Here is a 19,560-nt window from a genome sequence, read left to right as displayed (position 1 = left end):
CCAACATGCATTTCATGTGCTGGATTTCAGACAGTGTTGGATTCCACAGTGTTGTGAAATTAGAGGACTGTACAACATCAAATACGAGGGAAGACATATTGGGTGGTTTGCCTTCAATGCCTTCTGTACGTTTTGTTCAGTGAAAAGGCGGAAGCTGTGAAAATAGTAGTACCGTAGTTGTTCCATCCCAGCAGGGAAATTGCTTCATCACACACAATCACAGGCAACATGTAACATAGAACAACAAGGTAAACACAGGTCAGGAGAAAGAAACGAACCCGCTGCGCAGACGTACTGTGCATGCGTAAAGCTACATCAAACAACCATTATTATGCTTCCTTTTCTGCCTCATAGCACTGTGAACAAATGACTGTTTGAACCTTTTAGAAGGACGAATGTGCCACTGAAGCAGCTTTTGTATTTTATGAATATTTTATGTAGAGAGTGATGCATATTAGTAAGGATTTTTTAAAGGTTTTGCCCAGGCTCTCTTGTTGTACAGTAATCAAGTGATTCCAGGTTGCACCCGATGGTTGAACCACCTTTTTTTTTAAATTACTTTTACATTACTGTCCTTTGTCTGGTTCCAGCCATTGAGAGCGTACCATTCTCATCATTTACATACTGTAGATCAAAAGTCCTATGGTTTTAGGAGGAAAAAATCCTGAACGGTGCTTATGTAAACAGTGAGTGGTTGTTCCAGTTAGTTGTCAACTACATCTATCTCATCATCCCAGGTGGTGGTGAGCAGACCCTCACCCCAGTCGCTCTCTAAAGCAAAAAATGAGGATGCACAGCCATTATCAACTACGAACCACTTGCACTCTTAGTGCCATTTCACTTTAAACAGGGGCCCATCCAACATCATCACCTACTGTACACTATAACATGGTGCAACTGTAAACCCACCCATCTGTGAATTTCTTTTATTAAACTTAAAATAAAACATATCCCCATCAGCCTGTATTATTTTTATGCGCCAGTACGTACACCACCTCCCGTCCCCCTCTCTGAGTTAGCTATTTTGTGAGATAAGTACATGGTTAAAAAGACATCAGCCATTTATCTGTGTGTGTGCAGCCAGCTGCATGCTCAGTCTTCAGTGGTACGCTATTGCCTGAATCTATTTCCCCGTGTACCGGTAAACATTTTAATCACTAATCAGCCGGCCTGTTACAATGGATGCCAACCACGGCCATCAGCACGAATGGGAGAATTATGCGGGGAGATGCCAGAGATCAGCGAGCCATTTGCTCCCTTGCCTCTAAGTGACTTCAGATGGATAGGAAAGGGCCATTATGCAAATTATAGGAATTAGAGGTGCATTAAACATGCAAATGAAAATATTCAACCACAAATAATCATCACCTTGGGCCGATGGAAACGCCCCTCTAGAAAATGGCATGCATAATCTCACATTGCCCAAGATTGCCCATTTTTTTCCTTCCTTCTGCTGCTCTGGGCATGCACGTATCACCTACCTGATTAGCTGTAATCAATCAGTGGTCTGTTAATTAGCTCCAGGTGTATGCCTGCTTCTGGCTGTGCCAGCTAGACCACTTCTCAATATGCTAATCTCATTATTTAATGGCTTCCATTGTGCTTCCATTGCAAAGTGCAAACATGGATAGTGCTCTTTGGACAGTCTTTCTTGCATTTGTGTGCTTTCATTAGAAACCGTTAATGGTACAAGTCACTGCTTAAACAGTTCCATATTACTATCAAAACCTGTCAATATCAAAGACAGATAAATGAGAGTAGACAGGAGCAACTCCAGTGACACGAAGATTGCCTGTAGGGGAGACAAGCCACCAACTGGAACCATCTCTCCCCCCAGTGATGTGACATTGGAAAGATGGGGAAAATGTCAAGAATGACAAGAATGACTTTTCCACATGGCCAGGCTGCCAGCCCAGTACAGCAACTCGGCCTGTTCTCACCCTTATGCTGTTCTGATCTGCCACAGCTGCTATGATGCTTTCAGGTGAATGTGGTCTTGGTTCGTCAAGGTTGTTTAAGAAGAATATACGTAGAGAAAGCACAGTACATCAACTCGCATATGTGGAAAGGCTGGCCGGCGGCATGAGGCTTCACAAGTACATTTTGGGGTATTTTATTTACCTCCCAACAATAACAAACGGTGCAAGCCGGCGACAATACAAAAATAAATACTGGCCAAAAACAAAGTTCCAAAAATATAGGGGAAATTTTTTTAACTTAAAGCTACACTGTAGAAAACAACAACTCAGGAACTTAAGATACTCTAAAGAATAAAGTCAGAGAATATATTATGCAAGGAGAAATGCAAGGCTGCAAAAGTTTCCAGTTTAATACCAGCTTGTGACACCAAAAGCTTGTTTCTGCCTCAAAATGACTTGATGTGATTCTTGGGGGGTTATATGTCAAACATTATAGCCCAATCAGACCAACATATCAGTGGACATACCTCTAAAAAGCCACATAAACCATAATCTATCTACCATTATTACTCCTTATTCCTCCTGTCAAAAAGTGATGTGCATGTGTTTTTGTGCATTAGCATGACCTCGTTCTTCTGGGTTATATTTCAAACATTATAGCCCAATCAGTCCCAATACCAGTGGTTGTATCTGTAAATGGTAAATTTACTGGTAACATGGATTAACTCATGTTTCCTCATACCTAGCCCTACAAGCAGAACCCAATGCTACTGAAGTTTCTGAATTTTTTTAGACCCAGAGCATGGGGTCCTATTCCACCTCCACCCTGCCACCGGGTACGCACACATAAATACACGTAAACAACTTCGGATACGTCCTTCTGCGCTCTTTGAGGACTTTTTTTCGTTTGAGGGCTTCTGAATGTGTGAACTTTAAGTACCTATAAATACCGCTGCGAATATCTCCTGTGGCACGGAAGCCGTTAAGTATTTTTAATCTTTGTTTGACCGATTTGGTCGCTTTGATTCTTCTCTTCCTTCCTTGTTTATTGACACCTCATTGTACCGCCTATCTGGCTAGCTAGTGGCGCTATAGCTATGACAGAGCAGATCAGAGGCAGGAATGTAGCCGGCACAAGCCAACCACACATCGGGAGGTGGTACAATAAACGGTAAATAAACAAGAAGAATCAAAGCGACCAAATCGGTCAAACAAAAATACTTAACGGCTTCCGCGCCACAGGAGATATTCGCAGCCGTATGTATAGGTACTTATAGTTCACAGATTCAGAAGCCCTCAAAAGAAAAGAGGCCGTCAAACGGCGCAGATACGATGTTACCGAGGATATTTATGTCCGCATTCCAACATTCCCATACGATAATATAGATACGCACAGGGACCCTACGCAAAGCGACATCCACATTTCAGAAAAGCTTTACGGAGGGTTCCGAGAGGGGCTACCTCATACCAGTGGAGGAGGTGTGAGTGAGTCTGTGTGTCTAGCCAAAGCCAGGCTACATAATTATATAGCAATTTAATTCAAAGCGCTTTACATAAATTGTGCATTATATTCACACACATTCATAAACCGATGCTCAAAGGAAACCATGCTGGGCACCAACCTTCACATCGGGAGCAATTCAGTTCAGCGTCTTGCTCAAGGACACTTTGACACTAACTCTGGGGGAGCCCGGGATCGAACTAGGAACCATGCGGTTGCCATCCGGCCGTTCTACTGGCCCCTGATCAACTGCCGCCCCACCTGTAAAAGGCCATATGCGCCATATAAAGCAGTTCTCCTGCCAAAAAGTGATCGAGCTTACCTGCTGCTGACTGGATGATATTTTCTGCATAAGAATGGCTTGGTTTCTGTGACAGTGTAGTCACTACCCAGGGCAAGGAAGGACACAACACAGGGCAGCTTCCTTAAGTTTGTAGCTTTATTCCTTCATGTGCAGGGAATTATACACCATAATATCACATTACACAGTAGAGGCGATCTCTCCACTGTCCGGACAGAGGCTATCTCCTGAGTGTTTGTGGAGATGACTGATTTATCCTGTTGTGCCTTAATCAAGTCCATGCACAACAGGTGCGCAGCCACACCCAGCTCTGAGTCCAGTTCTAGTTTGACTCAGGCCAGGTGTGCAGACTGCTTAACTCAGTCATCCTCCTTCCCACAGTTTCATTTTTGGGGGGGTTATATTATTAGTGTGGTTGCCAAAGGTGCCGTGTCATTAGTCAGAAGGTTCATTGTTCCGAAATTACTATCCCTATCTCTAACCCTAACCTAAACCTAACCGCAAGCACGGGAGCAGTGCATGTTCGGACTAACGGGACATCGGATCTATGGGCAGTTCCCGTTGCCCAAAGGGCAAACACTATAGTTATTGTCACACCTTCTTATTTTCCTAACTTCCGCTGTGATTGGCCGAGCTTTGCATAATGTTCGTAGTAGCAAATTGGCTGTTGTTGGTTACATAACCAATCTATGTTTTACAATCGTTTATAAAGACATAAATTCCCTTGCAGGGGCAGAAGACCAAACTATTCAAGTGTTATAGAAATGTTCTAATTATGGAGGGGTCTATGTAAGCGACTGCGGCAACCACACTTTGCAATATTTCCAAAATTGCGACTTTTCTAGTTTCAAACATTATAGCCCAATCAGATAAATTTACCAGTGGGCATACAGTACCTGTAAAAGACCATATAAGCCATAAAAAGCAGCTTTCCTCCTGCCAAAAATAAATTACTGCTCCTACCTGGTATAACTGAAAGCTTGTTTTCCTCTCAAAATGACTTGTCATTCAAGGTTATATTTCATTTCATAGTACTTCCTCTAGAAGGCCATATGAGTTTTTATTTATTTATTCTTTTACAGTATATGATATTGTATTACTCGACGACACTGAAAATGAGTTTAATTACTCGAGAATGAATAAAACTTGAATGAATGAGCCATAATAATGCATTATTATTCTTCCCAAACAGTGATTACAGTCATTTCTGTATCAGAAGGGCTTGGTGTCATTCTTGGGGGTAATTATTCCAAACATTATAGCCCAATCAGTACAATGTTACAGTGCTTGTACCGGTAAAAAGGCCATTATACGCCAAACAATGAAGCATTCCTCCTGCCAGCACAGAAAGTGACTACAGCTCCTATTATATAACTGGTGATTCAGATGAATATGAAGGACCCCAATGGAAACAAGCCATATAGTGCTTTCTTGGGTTATAAATCCTTTTAGCAGACCTTTTATTGAACTGTACTTTCCTGTGCTTTTTCTGCAAACTGTTAAAGTATTCAATCAATCAATCAATCATCAGAATGGCTTGGATCAGAATGGCTTGGTTTCATTCTTGGGGGAATATTTCAAACATTATAGCCCAATAATCCAGTATACAGGTTGTACCTGTAGAATGCTAAAAAGCAGTATTACTCCTGCCAGAAGGTGATGGCAGCGCCTACCTGGTAACGTCTGTCTGTACTATGAACAGTTTGTCTACAGAAGAATATAGAGCAAAAAATAACCCGTATGATCACATAAATTGTGTGCACGGATGTAGTGTAGGTGTAGAATATGCACAGTAGCCAGTATATACAAAAGAGAGTACTCACTCTCGCCTCGTCCTCCCAGTATTTCTTACAGAAATAGCTGAGGGCTGAACACCTGCACCGAATAAGCACTGATGTGTTAGAGCCAGCAGTGTGAAAACAAGTTAACGAGAAAACATGTAGGGACTATTACATTGAAGAGTGTGCTTGGGGTCATCATCACCTTTATTTATACTCGGAGGGCAAGCCCTCATTTTCAATGTAGCCGAGGGGTGAGAAGTTCTAATGGCATGTGAAAACGTAGAGGTTCAACAGAACGTGCTCACAGAGGGCCAGGGAGATGGATGCAACATTGAGGAGTCATATTGACTGATAGTTTAGCAAAAGGGCATAGATCTTCTTGGCACCTGTCTGAGCCCATCATCCTTCCCTACTAACCTTTTCACAAAACGTCTGCACAGCGGCTGGAAACATGATAAATTAAGGACTCACCATGTACAAAAGAATCAATCCAAAAATGTCAAACTAGGCTTCATATCTGTCAGACGTAAACAACAGGCACACAAATTGTTCCCATTTCTTTCCAATATCTGTCACGTTGCTTTTGAACAGGGTTGGGATGTAATGCCGTTACGTAATCAGAGAAAAAAAGAAAAACGGTAACTGTAACGTCTTTTAAAGTCCCTTTTAAAATGTGTCATCTGGATTACAGTAAAGGATGTATAGTAACGGGGATTACAGGCTTGATTACATTCTCCCCTCATCAATTTTAGTCATACAGTACAAATAAGTTAAAACACCAAACAATAAAATAATCAGTCGAGAAAAAAGTATGCATGACACATTATCAGGCGCTGCACTCAGTGTGCACTGTCGCTGCTGCTGCTGCCTAGAGCAATGCACAGTGTGGGCACACGAGCAGCGTGCTCGCGTCGGTCCCTCAGCAGCACCAATGGTTTTCACATTCACATTCCCACCTAATACTTTGGTAGACTCAATGCGAATGGGCGGAGAAGTTGGGATTCTTGCATATTTTATTTGCTGCGGTTTGCCTTCACACTGTCATCCGCAGCAATTGGAAACGCAGCAGGGGGGACCTTTATCAATGTGCTCCATTCATAAACTAGCCTACACAGTGAAATCTATGGTGATAAAATTATACTCATAATGTGCATGTGTCGTGCCGTCTGGGACTGGACCCCCCCCTGCGCATTTCTGACAATGTTTGTTGACTTGTTTTAATCGCAGCAAAGCTTTCTGGTCTCCGTCTCCAGTCCCCATATTTATATTATATTTTATAGCGTGATCTGTTTTGAATGTCAAGTCGCCCAGTTTTTGTCTCAAGATTATTGTTCTGCTCCTACATAAGAGGCAGAACCTCCAGGACAATTAACGCACCACACATCCCAGAATCTTCTCCCTTCTGGCTCCCAAACTGTAAATGGTAAATGGTGCATTCATATAGTGCCTTTATTCAAGGCGCTTTACATAGATTGTGCATTACATTCACTCATTCACAGCAGCGGAAACCATGCAAGGCACCAACCAGCACATCAGGAGCAATTAGGGGTTCAGAGCCTTGCTCAAGGACACTTCGATGCTAACTCTGGGGAAGCCCGGGTTCGAACTGGGGACCTTGCGGTTACCATCCGGCCACTCTACCCCTGAGCCACCACCGCCGCCCCGGGAACTGTGGAACAAACTGCAGACTTACTCCCAATCTTCCACCGTAATCTGAAGACACACCTCTTCAGATTCCACTTTAGGCTCATGCAAAGGCTAATATAGATATCGTGTTATGTAGACAGATGCCAAGTTAATTTGCAGACCTGGCATCTTAGTGTCTCTCTCTAGGTCGTCCTCAGACGAGCCTTCCATCGTCACTTCGTCATAGTGTGAATATAGTTTCGATGAAATGAACAAATTATTATGTATTTTTGGTTATTATACTGTTTACAGTTAGAATCATGATATGGTCCCAGTAGGGCATTCACTTCTAGTCATTTTTACTAGTCGACTAGTTGCCTAGTTTACTAGTCGGCTAGTTGTTTAACTACCCATTATGGAAATAAATATTTGTTCATTTAAAAACTGTGTACATTGGTGACTATAACTATAATCTACCTGATCTTGAGGTCTACAAAATCGGGGAAAAAATAAAAAAATAAACTCGTCAACTAGTACCAACAAGGTCGACTAGTGGATTTACTAGTAGACTAGTCGATTAGTCGACTAGTTGCTTAATGCCCTAGGTCCTAGATGTATTACCTACCTTGTATCTATCTACCTTCTGTTTAATAATGCATGCGTTGCAGACTTTCTACAGTATATACTGTAGCCTACTTCATTTTCATTGTCAGCCAAAAGTATCTCTGTACCCAAACTGTCAGAAGGAAATGCAGACTTAATACAGTACAGTACCTCCCCCAACTTGTCTTGAGACTGCACAGAAAGGTCAGGACTTAGAGGTCATGATCGAATTCTACATGAACCGTAGATCTGTGCTAGCAGCGGTGGCAACATGCCCTCTTATAAAAACTACATTGGGTAAGCAGTACGGTGTAAATATGCATGTGCTCGAGTTGCGTGATCCGTACATGACCTTGCAATGTGCTGCGGAATGGCCACCGACCTTCCGAGGGCAGCGCTCTGCAGGCTCCCACTATAGCCCTGTACCAACCACTCCCACACATCTAGAGGCAGCTGGTCTCGACACGAGGGCAGCGCTGTAGGCCTTTTCTGTTCACCTGCCTTCCTCATGAACTGTATCTAAAAGGGTGTTTAGATGCTGGTTAAATCAGATCTTGGCTGATCCAGAACCTCTCAGCCTGCTAGCTGCCCTTCAACACCATGGGCCCTATGTGTGTGTGTGTGTGTACCAAAGGCAGCTGGGAAACTCGGAAGCAATCAGCTCAATGAAAACTAGCAAGTAACTCAACATGCGAGATTGAAAGCAAGAAAGCGTCTGGATGCAACTGTGCTAGTCCTACATATGAATGGAAGGGACAATATGTGGTCAAACCTGAGGTCCTTGTTAAGGCCAAAACTGGCCATAAAGCGTTAAATAAAAAAAAGTCCTCTGAAATAATATATATTCAAAGATTTGTCCGCGATTTGTGTCAAGATTTAAAGAAAATAGCAGATCTACAAGCTCGTAGCGCGCCACTCGGTGGCGCGCTACAAGCTTGTAGATCTGCTATTTTTCAATAGCTATAGTATAACATAATGCTTAGTTAAAACACCAAAAGGGGTTCCCGCCATAAAGGTGCAGACGAAGGGGATCACAACTCCAGAGGATGGGAAGGGAATACTTGGGCAGTGAGTCGATTACTGATGCGCTGAAAAGTGGATATATATACGGACATTAGACAATGACTGACCCCCTCAATGAAAAACGTATACATGCTTTTATTTATTCGCCGTTGGGACTATTGTAAGTAACTCGGTCACTCCTCTATACACCGCCTCCAGCTTGTGCAGAATGCGGCTGCTAGACTTTAAACCAATACATATAGGTCACAATATAAATATTACACCTGTGGTCGCAGCTTTACACTGGCTACCAATTGACTCCAGAATTGTTTTACATTTTTTGTTAACTACTTCTCTCCATGGGCTGGGCCCCAATTTAGTTAACCGAATTGGTACACGCCAAGGTAAATGTGAGACCACTTAGGTCTTCTGACATTTATTGCTTTATTTTTTATTGTGACGTTCTTGTTTTATTCTATTATTTTATTGTACAGCACCTTGTAACAGTTGTTTTGAAAGGCGCTTTATAAATAAAATGACCTTCACCGTACCAGTGTTGTCTCTAGTCTAAATGGAATTAAAACGGGCCCCAAATGTGACAGTCTTGACAGTGACCACAGGAAATCCAGGCTGCGTTTTGTTCCCTTTGTTCCCTTCCTCCTTCTTGAAAAGAAAACATTATCGACCACCTTGCCTGCCAAAGCACATGGCAGTCGCACCGGGCCGTCTGCCGTTTACGTGTCACGGAGGTCAGAGGCAACAGTTGCGAGTCAGCCAAAAAACAAGATAGACTGTCAGCAGGGGGGCCCAGGGGGAAAAGATGGGAACAGCAGCTACATTTGGAAGGGTAATGAGCTCAGTGGCACTGTTGCCAGGCGAAAACACTGAAGGCATCGCCTGTTTTTACAGCATTTCCTTGTCACTTTGTCTCTGGGGAAAAAGTACAGTGTGCGTGCCTTCCTGCCAGCATTCCCCCTTCAGTCATCTGTCTCCATCTCGCTGTCTCCCCTCTCCTTCTCCCTGGAAGCTGAGATGCGCCAGCAGCTGAAAGGGCGATTTCCATCACTCAGCTCATGAATACTGAACGGCCTTGAGTAGTTTTGATTAGGGGGGTTCAAAGGTTGCAGACAGTAATCTCCATTCGGGAGACAGGGGGGGGGGGGGGGGGGGGGGGGGGGAGCGGCCAAAAGAATAAGTGGATAGATTGGAATAATTCATGTTTCATTTTTAGACTAATTCAAACAGGGTAGACGGAAGCTGTCTAATATGGTCGAGGGTAGGTTTAAAAGGCCATTTAATTTCTCTCCACAGACAGCAGAGACATGTACTGTAAGGCACCAGGGAGTATTTCCTAAGATTGCCAAAGACACCCGTCATACCCGGCCAGCCACCCACCTACCCCTCGGCTCTCCTGGAATTGCTGACACAGCAACTTCCTGACATCCTTAACCGTGTGGGGTAACAGAATGAAGTCCTGGCTTGATGCTGAGCGACTGCTTGGCTGCTGGTTTGGGGATGTTCCCCCTAAGAAAGCCTAACCGCCGGGGGGGGGGGGGGGGGAAGCACAATCACTTAACCAAACCAGTGCCAGTTTGACCTTGCCTGTAGCCTTGACCTGCTGTCTCCTTGTTGGCTGCAGTAATCCTTGGCTGAGCAATCCTCAGATGAAGCACTGGAACTACGCTCGACTCTCAACGGGGCCTCTGCGTGACGCTGACCATCTCCTCTACGAAGCTAGAGCTCACACCTCCAGTATGACGGCTTTCGAACGTTCGCCAACATTTCTGTGACAAAAATGTGAGACACACACAGGGCAGATGCATACTGCAAGGATCTAACAATGTTTATCCCAATGCAACTCGCCTCTTGAAAAATGTATGGGCCGGCAAGCTGATGCTCAATTAGTTATGAATTGCATATCTAATTTACTTCATCAGCCAGAACCCCAAGCACTATGTTGAACAATTTTCATATTGTATATTTGAGAATTTGTGGCAAAAACATGGCCATGTAATAGGGACGCAGTTCATACACATTAGGAAAGTCCACACCATTTGTATCTAGTTGTATGTAGTTTATGTTATGCATTCTCATTATGTGTACAATTGTTTTTATCTACTTGCATAATGTTATATGGTTTTCCTTTGTGTATCAAATAGGCAATAAGAACATTAACTTACTATTATTCATCAACTAAAACAGCATATTGCATCTGCTCCTCGTTTACTGGGACGTCAGCATAATGGCAGAGAAAGACAACATGAATGACTTTCATGTGCACCACAGGACAGAAGTCAGACTTAAATTAATAACAAAATGCGGAGCACATCCCAAACCAATATCAAAACTATGAGATTGAATATTGATCGCTTGACAGATTAGATCTATAGCGTCCCTCTATCCGACATCTCTCAAGGACACTTTCAGCACTTTGTGAAATTCTTCACAGTGTCAGCAGTTCTCAACAAACTATTATATCTTATTGTATAGATTCAAGGTTTCCATATAGATAAGAATTTCCCAGGGGTTATATCCTTCGGGAAATAGTCAAAGAGAGAAAATTACCATTTAAAATGCAGAGATTCAATGGTTTTGTCAGAAGAAGCACAGAGAGATGGTAATATGGTAGCTTTTCCAGAACAATTCTACATGGATGAGATAGGGTTAACAGTGGATTTCCACCCTGGGGTGCCCAGGAAGCCAGAGTCCTCACTGGTCCTCTTCAGCACCAATCCATGACCAATCATTAAAGGGGGAAAAAAACAGTAGGTGGTCTTGACGGCCAGTGAGCGAAGTGAAGGCTAATATTGTTTTAATGTTAACAGAACGTGTGTCTCCCCCTAGTCCCAGCTGTGTAGGTCTCTGTGGTTGGTCTTCAGGAAATTAAACATGGTTATGTGCTGTTGCAGCTTGGCTCTGTGACTTCTGCACTCACAGAAAACCACCATTTGCCTTTTTAAACAACTCTTTAAAAAAAAAAGGCAGTCTTGAGGTCAACTCCATTTCTGAAAACGGATGAACAACATCAAATCGTAATCACACTGAATTCCTATAAACTTCGTATGGCCTCCAGGAATCTTAAGAGCGGAACCGTATCAAAAGAACATAGTCCAGTCTAAAACAGAGTGACATGCCCCCAAAAATACAACAAAATGGAAGCCGCGAGGGAGAAAAATCAACCCTGAAGTCACAGTAAAACAATCACCATCATTTATTTACAATATATTAAATTGTAATGCAAAATTATTACTTATAACAAGTGGTCATTTTGTTCAATAACGAAAATAAACAAGCTATTTTGAAAGCTAGCATGATCCATACAGGTATTTTATACATAAATATGAATGTGTACAGTCAGCAATGTTATGTCATTTGACGCTTTCCGTTTTCTATGCAGGTAGTTTGTTGAACCAGGTTCAAAATGTCATTCCAATCTCATGTCGACTGCATAGAGAGTAAGCAGAAGTGATAGACGTGTGTCTATAAAAAAAAGCATGTATAATACAATCACACTGAATTTCTTCCTCTTGCGCAGAAAACCAGCCAATCTTTTCAGCCACCAAATCCATGTAAGATAATTTATGGATGTTGGAGGCCTCACTAAAAATATCTTAATGTTGCTAATTCATAAATACTAGAGACATGGCCAAAAGGGTTCAATGTAACACTTTAAGCAACCATGACAATGCAGATTTCCTATTTTTTTCTTGATGTTTCAGGAGCGGCGTCACTAGGTCTGGACTAGCATATTGACAAGTTACAGAACAAAACATGTCATCCAAAGACACAGAAAACTCTTTCACAGTATTGGCTCTTGAACGGATGGCGGTTGTGTCCAGTTAAGGAAGGAGACTTTAAGATGCTGGTTCAGGATGCTTTATCCAGTCTGCTCAGTGGTGTTGTGTCGTGTTGCGTGTTTTGTCAGTGAACCAACTAATCACTGTTGCCCCGTGTCAAGTACATTCCCTTTGGAAAGCTAAAGCACATTGAATTTAAAACAAAACAAAAAAAAGAGCAAGCATGTGAACAAGCACAAAGAGTGAGTTTGAAAAAAAACAAACAGCTGAGCAAAAGAAAAACATTCCTCCCTACAGAATTGCCGGCAAGTACTTGAGTCAATTCGAGTTGGAATAAGAATGAGACAAGGCATTTCAACAGAGGTGTGCTCAACCTCATGGAAATTCATATTGTTGACGGCGCTACTTTTCCAAACAAATTATCCATCTCTTTCAAACATCAAAACAAAAAGATGAAAAAAGAAAGTGGGGGAGAGGAGTTGCTTTCATCACAGAGCAGTTAGTGCTGCAGCCCTTTTGTCTGTGTTGTGTTGTGGGAAATGATTTGCCTGAAAGAAAAGCCTGCAGAATCTTTGAGGGATCAAAAGGCAAGCAGATGATGAGAGTGTCTCGAGTGTGCGGTTCACCAAACAGCCCGGATCCAAGCACAGCTGGAAAGAAGACAACTGTACAGAAAGAACGTACTTAAATCAAATGGCACTTGAAGTCAGCAAAATACATTTTTTTTTTAAATAAATAAGAAAATAAACCAGGGGAGAAATATCCGGGGGTTTTTCTCCAAAGACGAAACTTGAGCAGGCAATAACAACAGTGCACGCACAGATACAAAGGCTTTTTTTGGTTGACAATCTTTTCCTCTTCTACTTTTTTTTAATTATGGTGCACTGATGATAATAAGAATGATAATAAGAATGTTAATAAAGGGGGGGAAAAAAGAAGATCAGAGTTCTTTGGCTCAGTTACAACCATGACAGAAGGCAAATACTGTAGGAAGGGAGAGCGTTGCTCAAGCCAAGCAGCTGTGTGTGCCGCCAGCAGAGACAAGGCATTATTAATGAAGCTACTGTTTTGGAAGGGTGTTGGGGTGCCGAGGGTGGGTGGTGAGGGACAACATAGATTTTAATACTGCACCCAAACCCTTCAAGGATCTGGCATAGCAAGCGCTGCATAATAATAATAATATTAATAGTAATAATAACAACAACAGTAAAAACAATTATAATATTGTCTGCTTTGCTGTAGGGCTAACACACCCCATTGAGCAGTTGAGTGTTTTGGGTGTCTGGTTATTACGTGTATGCGTGACTATAGTATGTGTATGTGGGACTATAGTATGTGTATTTGCGCGAGTGCGTGCGTGCATGTGTCTAATTGTACACGACTGGCGTCAACTTCACATGCAAGGCCAAACAATGCGACTGAGTGATTGTGCGTGTGTGTCTAATATACAGGGATATCGAGGATTAGATTGTGGACTCCGAAGGCTTGTCCTCGCCGTCGCTATCATTCAGGTAGCTGCCGCGTTTGTATCGGGAGCGGGACTCCCCTTCCCTCTCGTCTTCCTCATCCTCGTGGTCGGATCTGTCCAGACAGAAGCGCCTACGGCTGGGTGGGCTGTGGAGAGGCAACCACAGGAAGATGGAGTCAACATCAAACAGAGAGCAACGCACACAGCTGCCACACCTCTTTACAACAAGGCCAACCGAAATCTAAAATACATCGTCAGCCATCATAGCAAGTGCACCAACGTAATCTTTCGTAAAGGTAAACCCATGCAAGAGAAAATAGAATGCAGGTCAGGGGCACTAAATATGAAGAAATGTGACATACAATGTTATACATTTTTATAGGCTTGCTTTACCTCCAGGATCAATTTAAAACACATGAACCCTATTTTTCTTATTCTGGGGAAAACATTTGCAGAAAATCCCAGTGACTAGTTGTTCATAGATGGGCTAATTTTGGCGAAGAGATTTGGCATAGATGCAAAAGTATAGACCCCTGGGGGACCCTAGTCAACTAAGTCTAACGAGACAAAAATGCAAAGCTGTGCATCGTTTCAGTTAACACTACCAAATGTGACGACCAAGTTTAACATTGAAAAAAATGTAGGGTAAAACCCACCTACAACTCACTCTGTGTTTTAACATTATTTAACATTCACGCTGCTTAAATATTGCAAACCTGGGGTTAATTACTGTCAATCGCGCATCTTAGATGAACTCGCTAGTTGGTGTAAATCGATGCTTGGGGTCTAATTACACCTGCAGTTAAGGGGCTTGAGAGGAAAAATCTATGGTGGCCCCACTTAATTGACGACTCCCATTATTTTTGCCTTTTCAGGGCAATAAATCACAGAGACATTCGGAGAGGAATTAGTGGGGGCATAATACCCACGTGAGTTCCACTTCTCACCCCCACCGCTCAGCTAATCTGCATGCTGATCAAATTCACAACACGCCTAAGCCACATCCTCTCCCGGTGAGCTCCCCACTAAAGTCTTAATGGCATTACTGCAGCAAAAAGTAGTCACGATAATTGTCATTCTAGAGACATAATCCTAATTGCTCTAAGAGGAGCCGCTGTGAATTAATGAATGCCGTTACCGGTGTTCAGATAATATGGATAAATATCCCAAAACAGCAACAATAACAAACAAACATCTCCAAAGTGATACCTCACAAAGGGGCTGTATCTACTGTATATATCAATCCATCCAGTGGTATCAGTGACATATTAGTGGTATCTTTCAGTGGTTAGAATCACACCATGCTCCGAGTACATTCCTCAAATCCACACCAGGCAAGGGGCAACCACCTACTGCCTGCTTTATTCACTCTCTTCTTCTGGACGATAAAGGTATTTCATCATCAGGCTGTCCACCTTCTTCTTCCTCTTCTTGTCCTGCTTCTTGTTGGGCTGCGGGCCCTCAGTGGGCACCCCGGGCTCCCCTTCTGCTTCTGGGCTAGAAGCGTGGCGAGACGGAGCTCTCTTCACACTGTTGGAGCTACGGTAAGAAATTGTAGAAGCGCCCGAGCTGGAGTCGGACTCCGAGTCGGACTCCGAGTCTGAAGACGATGAAGAGGAGGAGGACGACGACGACGACTGCTCCTTCTTTTTGGACTTGGACTTCTTGGACTTCTTGCCTTTCTTCTTTGAACTGCTTTTCTTGCGGCTCTTGTTGTCGTCGGAGCTCTCGGACTCGGAGCTATGACTCCTCCTCTTCTTCTTACTTTTACCGGCTTTGCTCTTGCTGCGACTGCGACTGCGGCTGCTGCTTCTGCTGCTGCTTCTGCTCATGCTGCTGGGCGCTCTGACGCAGTCCACGGCGGACGCCGAGCGCCTGAGGCTACTACCACCGCGGCCACTGTCTGCCTCGCGCACCACACTCTTGCGGTCATCGCTGTCGTCTTTCTTCACCTCGGCCTCGGCCTCGGAGTCTTCCAGGCTGGTGCGCTTGAACTTGATGGGCTTGAAGCTCAACACCTCGTTGATGGCTTTCTCCAGGTCAGGGTCCAAGTAGCTGCGGTGGCTCACCGGTTTGACATCTGAGGTGTCCAGCAGGTCGTCGTCCCCCATGGAGGACCGGGCTTGTGGGGGCGGCATGGACATGCTGCGGCCGGTGGAAGAGTGAGGACTGTATGCCGACGACCTCTCTGTGAACGCCACGCTCCGGCCGTCGTCCATGTCAACGTCGAACTCGCTGAGGCGGCAGCTGCGCGCCACGGACATGCGGGAGTCGGCGCGGCTCACGCTCCCGGGGCTGCGTCCGCCGGACCACCTGCTCAAACTGGGGCTGCGTCCGTACGAGGACTCCCCGCTCCTCCCCTCGTCCAGACGGGAGGCGCTTCGGTGGCGTCCCAGAGGACTGGACTGACCTACGCTGACGGTGGACTTGGCGTCGTCCTCCGGGCTGAACATGCGACGCGCGGAAGCCCGACTCGGCGCGACAGTGGACTCCTTGTCGAAGTCTCCCCAGCGGCTGTCCATGCCTTTCCTTGCTCGGCTGGTGGCCTCCGAATAAGCCTGGGAGATGACCGAGCCTCGGTCGTCGTCCATGTCCTCTCCCGCTTGAGATTTCCTCCAGGAGGAGGTGACAGAGAGGCAGTCGTCCTGGGCGTCCGAGGCTTTGGGCTTGGCCTTGCGGAACGAGGAGAGAGTCTCCTGCGACTCAGAGTTGTCCTTGAGGGTGCTGAAGAGGGAGCTCTCGTCCCCTTTGCCACCGAATGAGTCCTTAAGGTTGGAGCGTTTCCTGTAGCTAAGGGAACTCACCACAGGCCTGCCCTGCTCTACCTCCTTGCCCTCTTTATTAGCCTCCTTCCATTCCTTATACTCCTTCGCTTCCTTTGCATCTACATTTACTGCACATCTAGAGAGAGAATAGGGGGAAAAAGGGAGTAGAAAGGAAAAGGACGCAAGGAGAGCAAAAGATGAAAAAAATGGACGAAGTCAGGGTGAAGTTGCGTGTCAGGGAAATATAAGAAAATTGAATAAGAGCAGATGAACAACAAATGAAAAGCAAACTAGAGAGAGTAATAGAAATGTAGAAATAAAGAAATAAAAAGGAAGCTGAAAAGAGATGACCTTCAGGAGGATCATAGTTGTACAGCTGAAAGGGAGTGAGGAAGTATACTGTATTTGAAGAAGTTTACTTTTCACGACACCACGTCAGTGCAGACCAGGCTGGCTTCTAAATTAAATACATTTCACACAGCATGTATTGGAGCTCTGACAGAATAATATTGGCTTGCTGTAATCAATTCCTTTACGCAGAATCAAAGTCCAAGATGCTCCTAATGAGCGCTATATTGAACAATGGAGTGTGCAATATTGATTCCAATGAAATTTTATGCCTGTAAATGTTACAGAGGATTTCAGTCAAGCATCTCATTGCAATTTAAATCCCCTAAGGGCTTCTGCGGTGTTACTGCGGGTGTGTGCCGTGCATGTCGGGTGCGGGGGTGTATTTAAACCCAACACACACTAAACCTTCTCTTAAGAGACGGTGGCAGCTAGGTATGGGAGCTAAGCTCTCCTGGTGTATTGTTGTCCGTGGGGACACACAGTAAACACAGATTTAGAAACTCCCCCAAACTTTTCAAAGTTGCAGCGGCTGGAGTTGGAGGAGGCGAGTTAAACTTGCGATAAGGAGAAAAATCTAGGGCAATCGAAGCTGTCAGCAGGCAGACACACCCATTAATCTCAGGGAGAGAGAGAGGGGGGGGGGGGCTCAGGTAGTCCATGCCAGCTGGCCAATGGGCATGTCGATAAATCTGCCAGGGAGTCAGCTCCCTTTTAGAACCCCCCCTCCCCACCGCTTGTCATCAGGGGAGTGACAATAAAGACAGAGTGCGTAGATAATACATTCAAGTAATAACACTCCACTCGTTTCGGCCAAGTGCCTCTGCTCCAATCGCTTCATCTCCTCTGGGGTCAGACCGGCGTAAACTATTTATATCTGGGCGGGCTGGATATTTAAGGCCGGCCAAACGTACGATTAAACAGCTTAATAGCGCGTATACAGATCCAATGGCAAAAGGACGGGGAAGCGCACTAGCACTGACCTGGAGCTCTTCAGACTGCCGTCGTCGGAGAGGTTCTTGGCAGAGCCCTTGTTTTTGGACAGCCAGGACTTCACGCCGTCCACGCGGTCCTCCAGCTCCGAGTCCGTGTCCGAGTCCCCCTCGCTGGGCCCGACGGAGGATGGAGAAACAAAACATTAGAGCGTTGCAAACTGGGTTGATGAGACCAGCAGATACAATGAGTGAGGTAAAACATGGGGGGGAGGGGGTGGGTGGATAAAAGGAGGAGGTTGAAATAGGTGAGCAATCAGCAGAGAGAGAGAGTAACGGGGAGGAAAAAAGCGTTTGGAGGATTTCTTTGTAGTTTGAGTAGAGGGGGAAAGGAGAATGATTTTAGTAGATTGAAGTTGGAAGTGTTAGTTGGGAGAACAAAAGGTGAAGCACCTTTCTTTCCTGGATAAAAAAAAACAACAACGTGGTGGGCGCATGCAGTCGATTACAGGACCTATTCAGGGAAAAAACACACCAAATAAATCCAGGGGGTGTGCGCACGCACACACACACACACTACATTTAGCACACAGCGTTGGGTTCTGTTAGAGGTGTTATCATCATCAGCCTGGTCCAGTGTTTAGCTGGGGTCGTGCAAGGAACAATTGCGCGCGCGCGCGCACACACGCACACGCACACACGCACACACACACACACACACACACACACACACACACACACACACACACACACACACACACTCCTACTTGGCCTCACCCCCCGAACCCACCTCACCCCTGCCCACTTTGACAGGCTGGGATGGCTTAGGGTCGACGACAGAGTACAGCATCTTGCAATGGGTCTGGTCCACAAGATTCGATACACCACCAAGATACCCATGTACCTGTCTAAATACTTCCTTAATGTAAACGAAGTCCACACCCACAACACCAGAGGGAGTGCAACAAACCATGTACAACCCAGATTCGGCACAAACAAGGGACTAAATTATTTTCGCTCCTATGCCACCAAAATGTGGAACGCCCTACCAACAGTCATTAAGACATGTGAATCCCTTGACTCCTTCAAAACCGCTCTCAAAGGGCACCTACGGATGGCTGCAATTCGAAACTGGCCTCTGTAAAATCTGAATCCCCCCCCCCCACCCCATTTCCCCTCACTGTATATATATCTTTTCCCTTTTTGCTTCCTATATGATGAATTCCTGTTCTGTTCTTTAGCTACATAGAAGTGTCTATTTGTATGTCTCTAAATGTTTTGATGAATTGAACAATGTGGACCCTGTTGTAAACAAGTGTAATGCTTAATTGGGTCGTCCACTCACAGTTAACAGTCTTTGTATTGAGTTTGTGCTTAAAATGTACTGTAAATTCTACAAACTGTTAATAAATATTTCAATCAATGAATCAATCAAAAACACACACCTAAAGCCATTGAAGGACAACAGTGCGGTTTAAGAAAATTGATTTTGAATGGACTGTGCAGGCACCAAACAA

The 19,560-nt window shown here is 44.5% G+C and overlaps 1 protein-coding gene across 15 annotated transcripts in view; it reads right to left on the bottom strand.

Moving 5' to 3' along the window:
• Positions 1-11,926: 11,926 nt before the first annotated feature.
• myo18ab (myosin XVIIIA b) overlaps positions 11,927-19,560 on the bottom strand; it is a 157,603-nt gene continuing 149,969 nt past the window's right edge. For 13 of the 15 annotated variants that reach the window (XM_083773517.1, XM_083773505.1, XM_083773509.1 and 10 more), the window contains 3 exons: positions 18,095-18,217; positions 15,352-16,899; positions 14,004-14,144 (listed from right to left, as the gene is read on the bottom strand). In XM_083773517.1, the coding sequence (XP_083629643.1) occupies positions 15,360-16,899; positions 18,095-18,217 (1,663 nt within the window). In that variant the 3' untranslated portion in view covers positions 14,004-14,144; positions 15,352-15,359. Of the gene's footprint in view, positions 14,145-15,351; positions 16,900-18,094; positions 18,218-19,560 lie in introns of all 15 variants that reach the window. The other 2 variants (XM_083773508.1, XM_083773506.1) reach the window with 1 other exon arrangement.

Source organism: Protomyctophum parallelum, assembly GCF_964188405.1.
Source record: "Protomyctophum parallelum genome assembly, chromosome: 9".
NCBI classification, from domain to species: Eukaryota; Metazoa; Chordata; class Actinopteri; order Myctophiformes; family Myctophidae; genus Protomyctophum; species Protomyctophum parallelum.
This window is presented reverse-complemented; position numbering and strand designations above follow the sequence as displayed.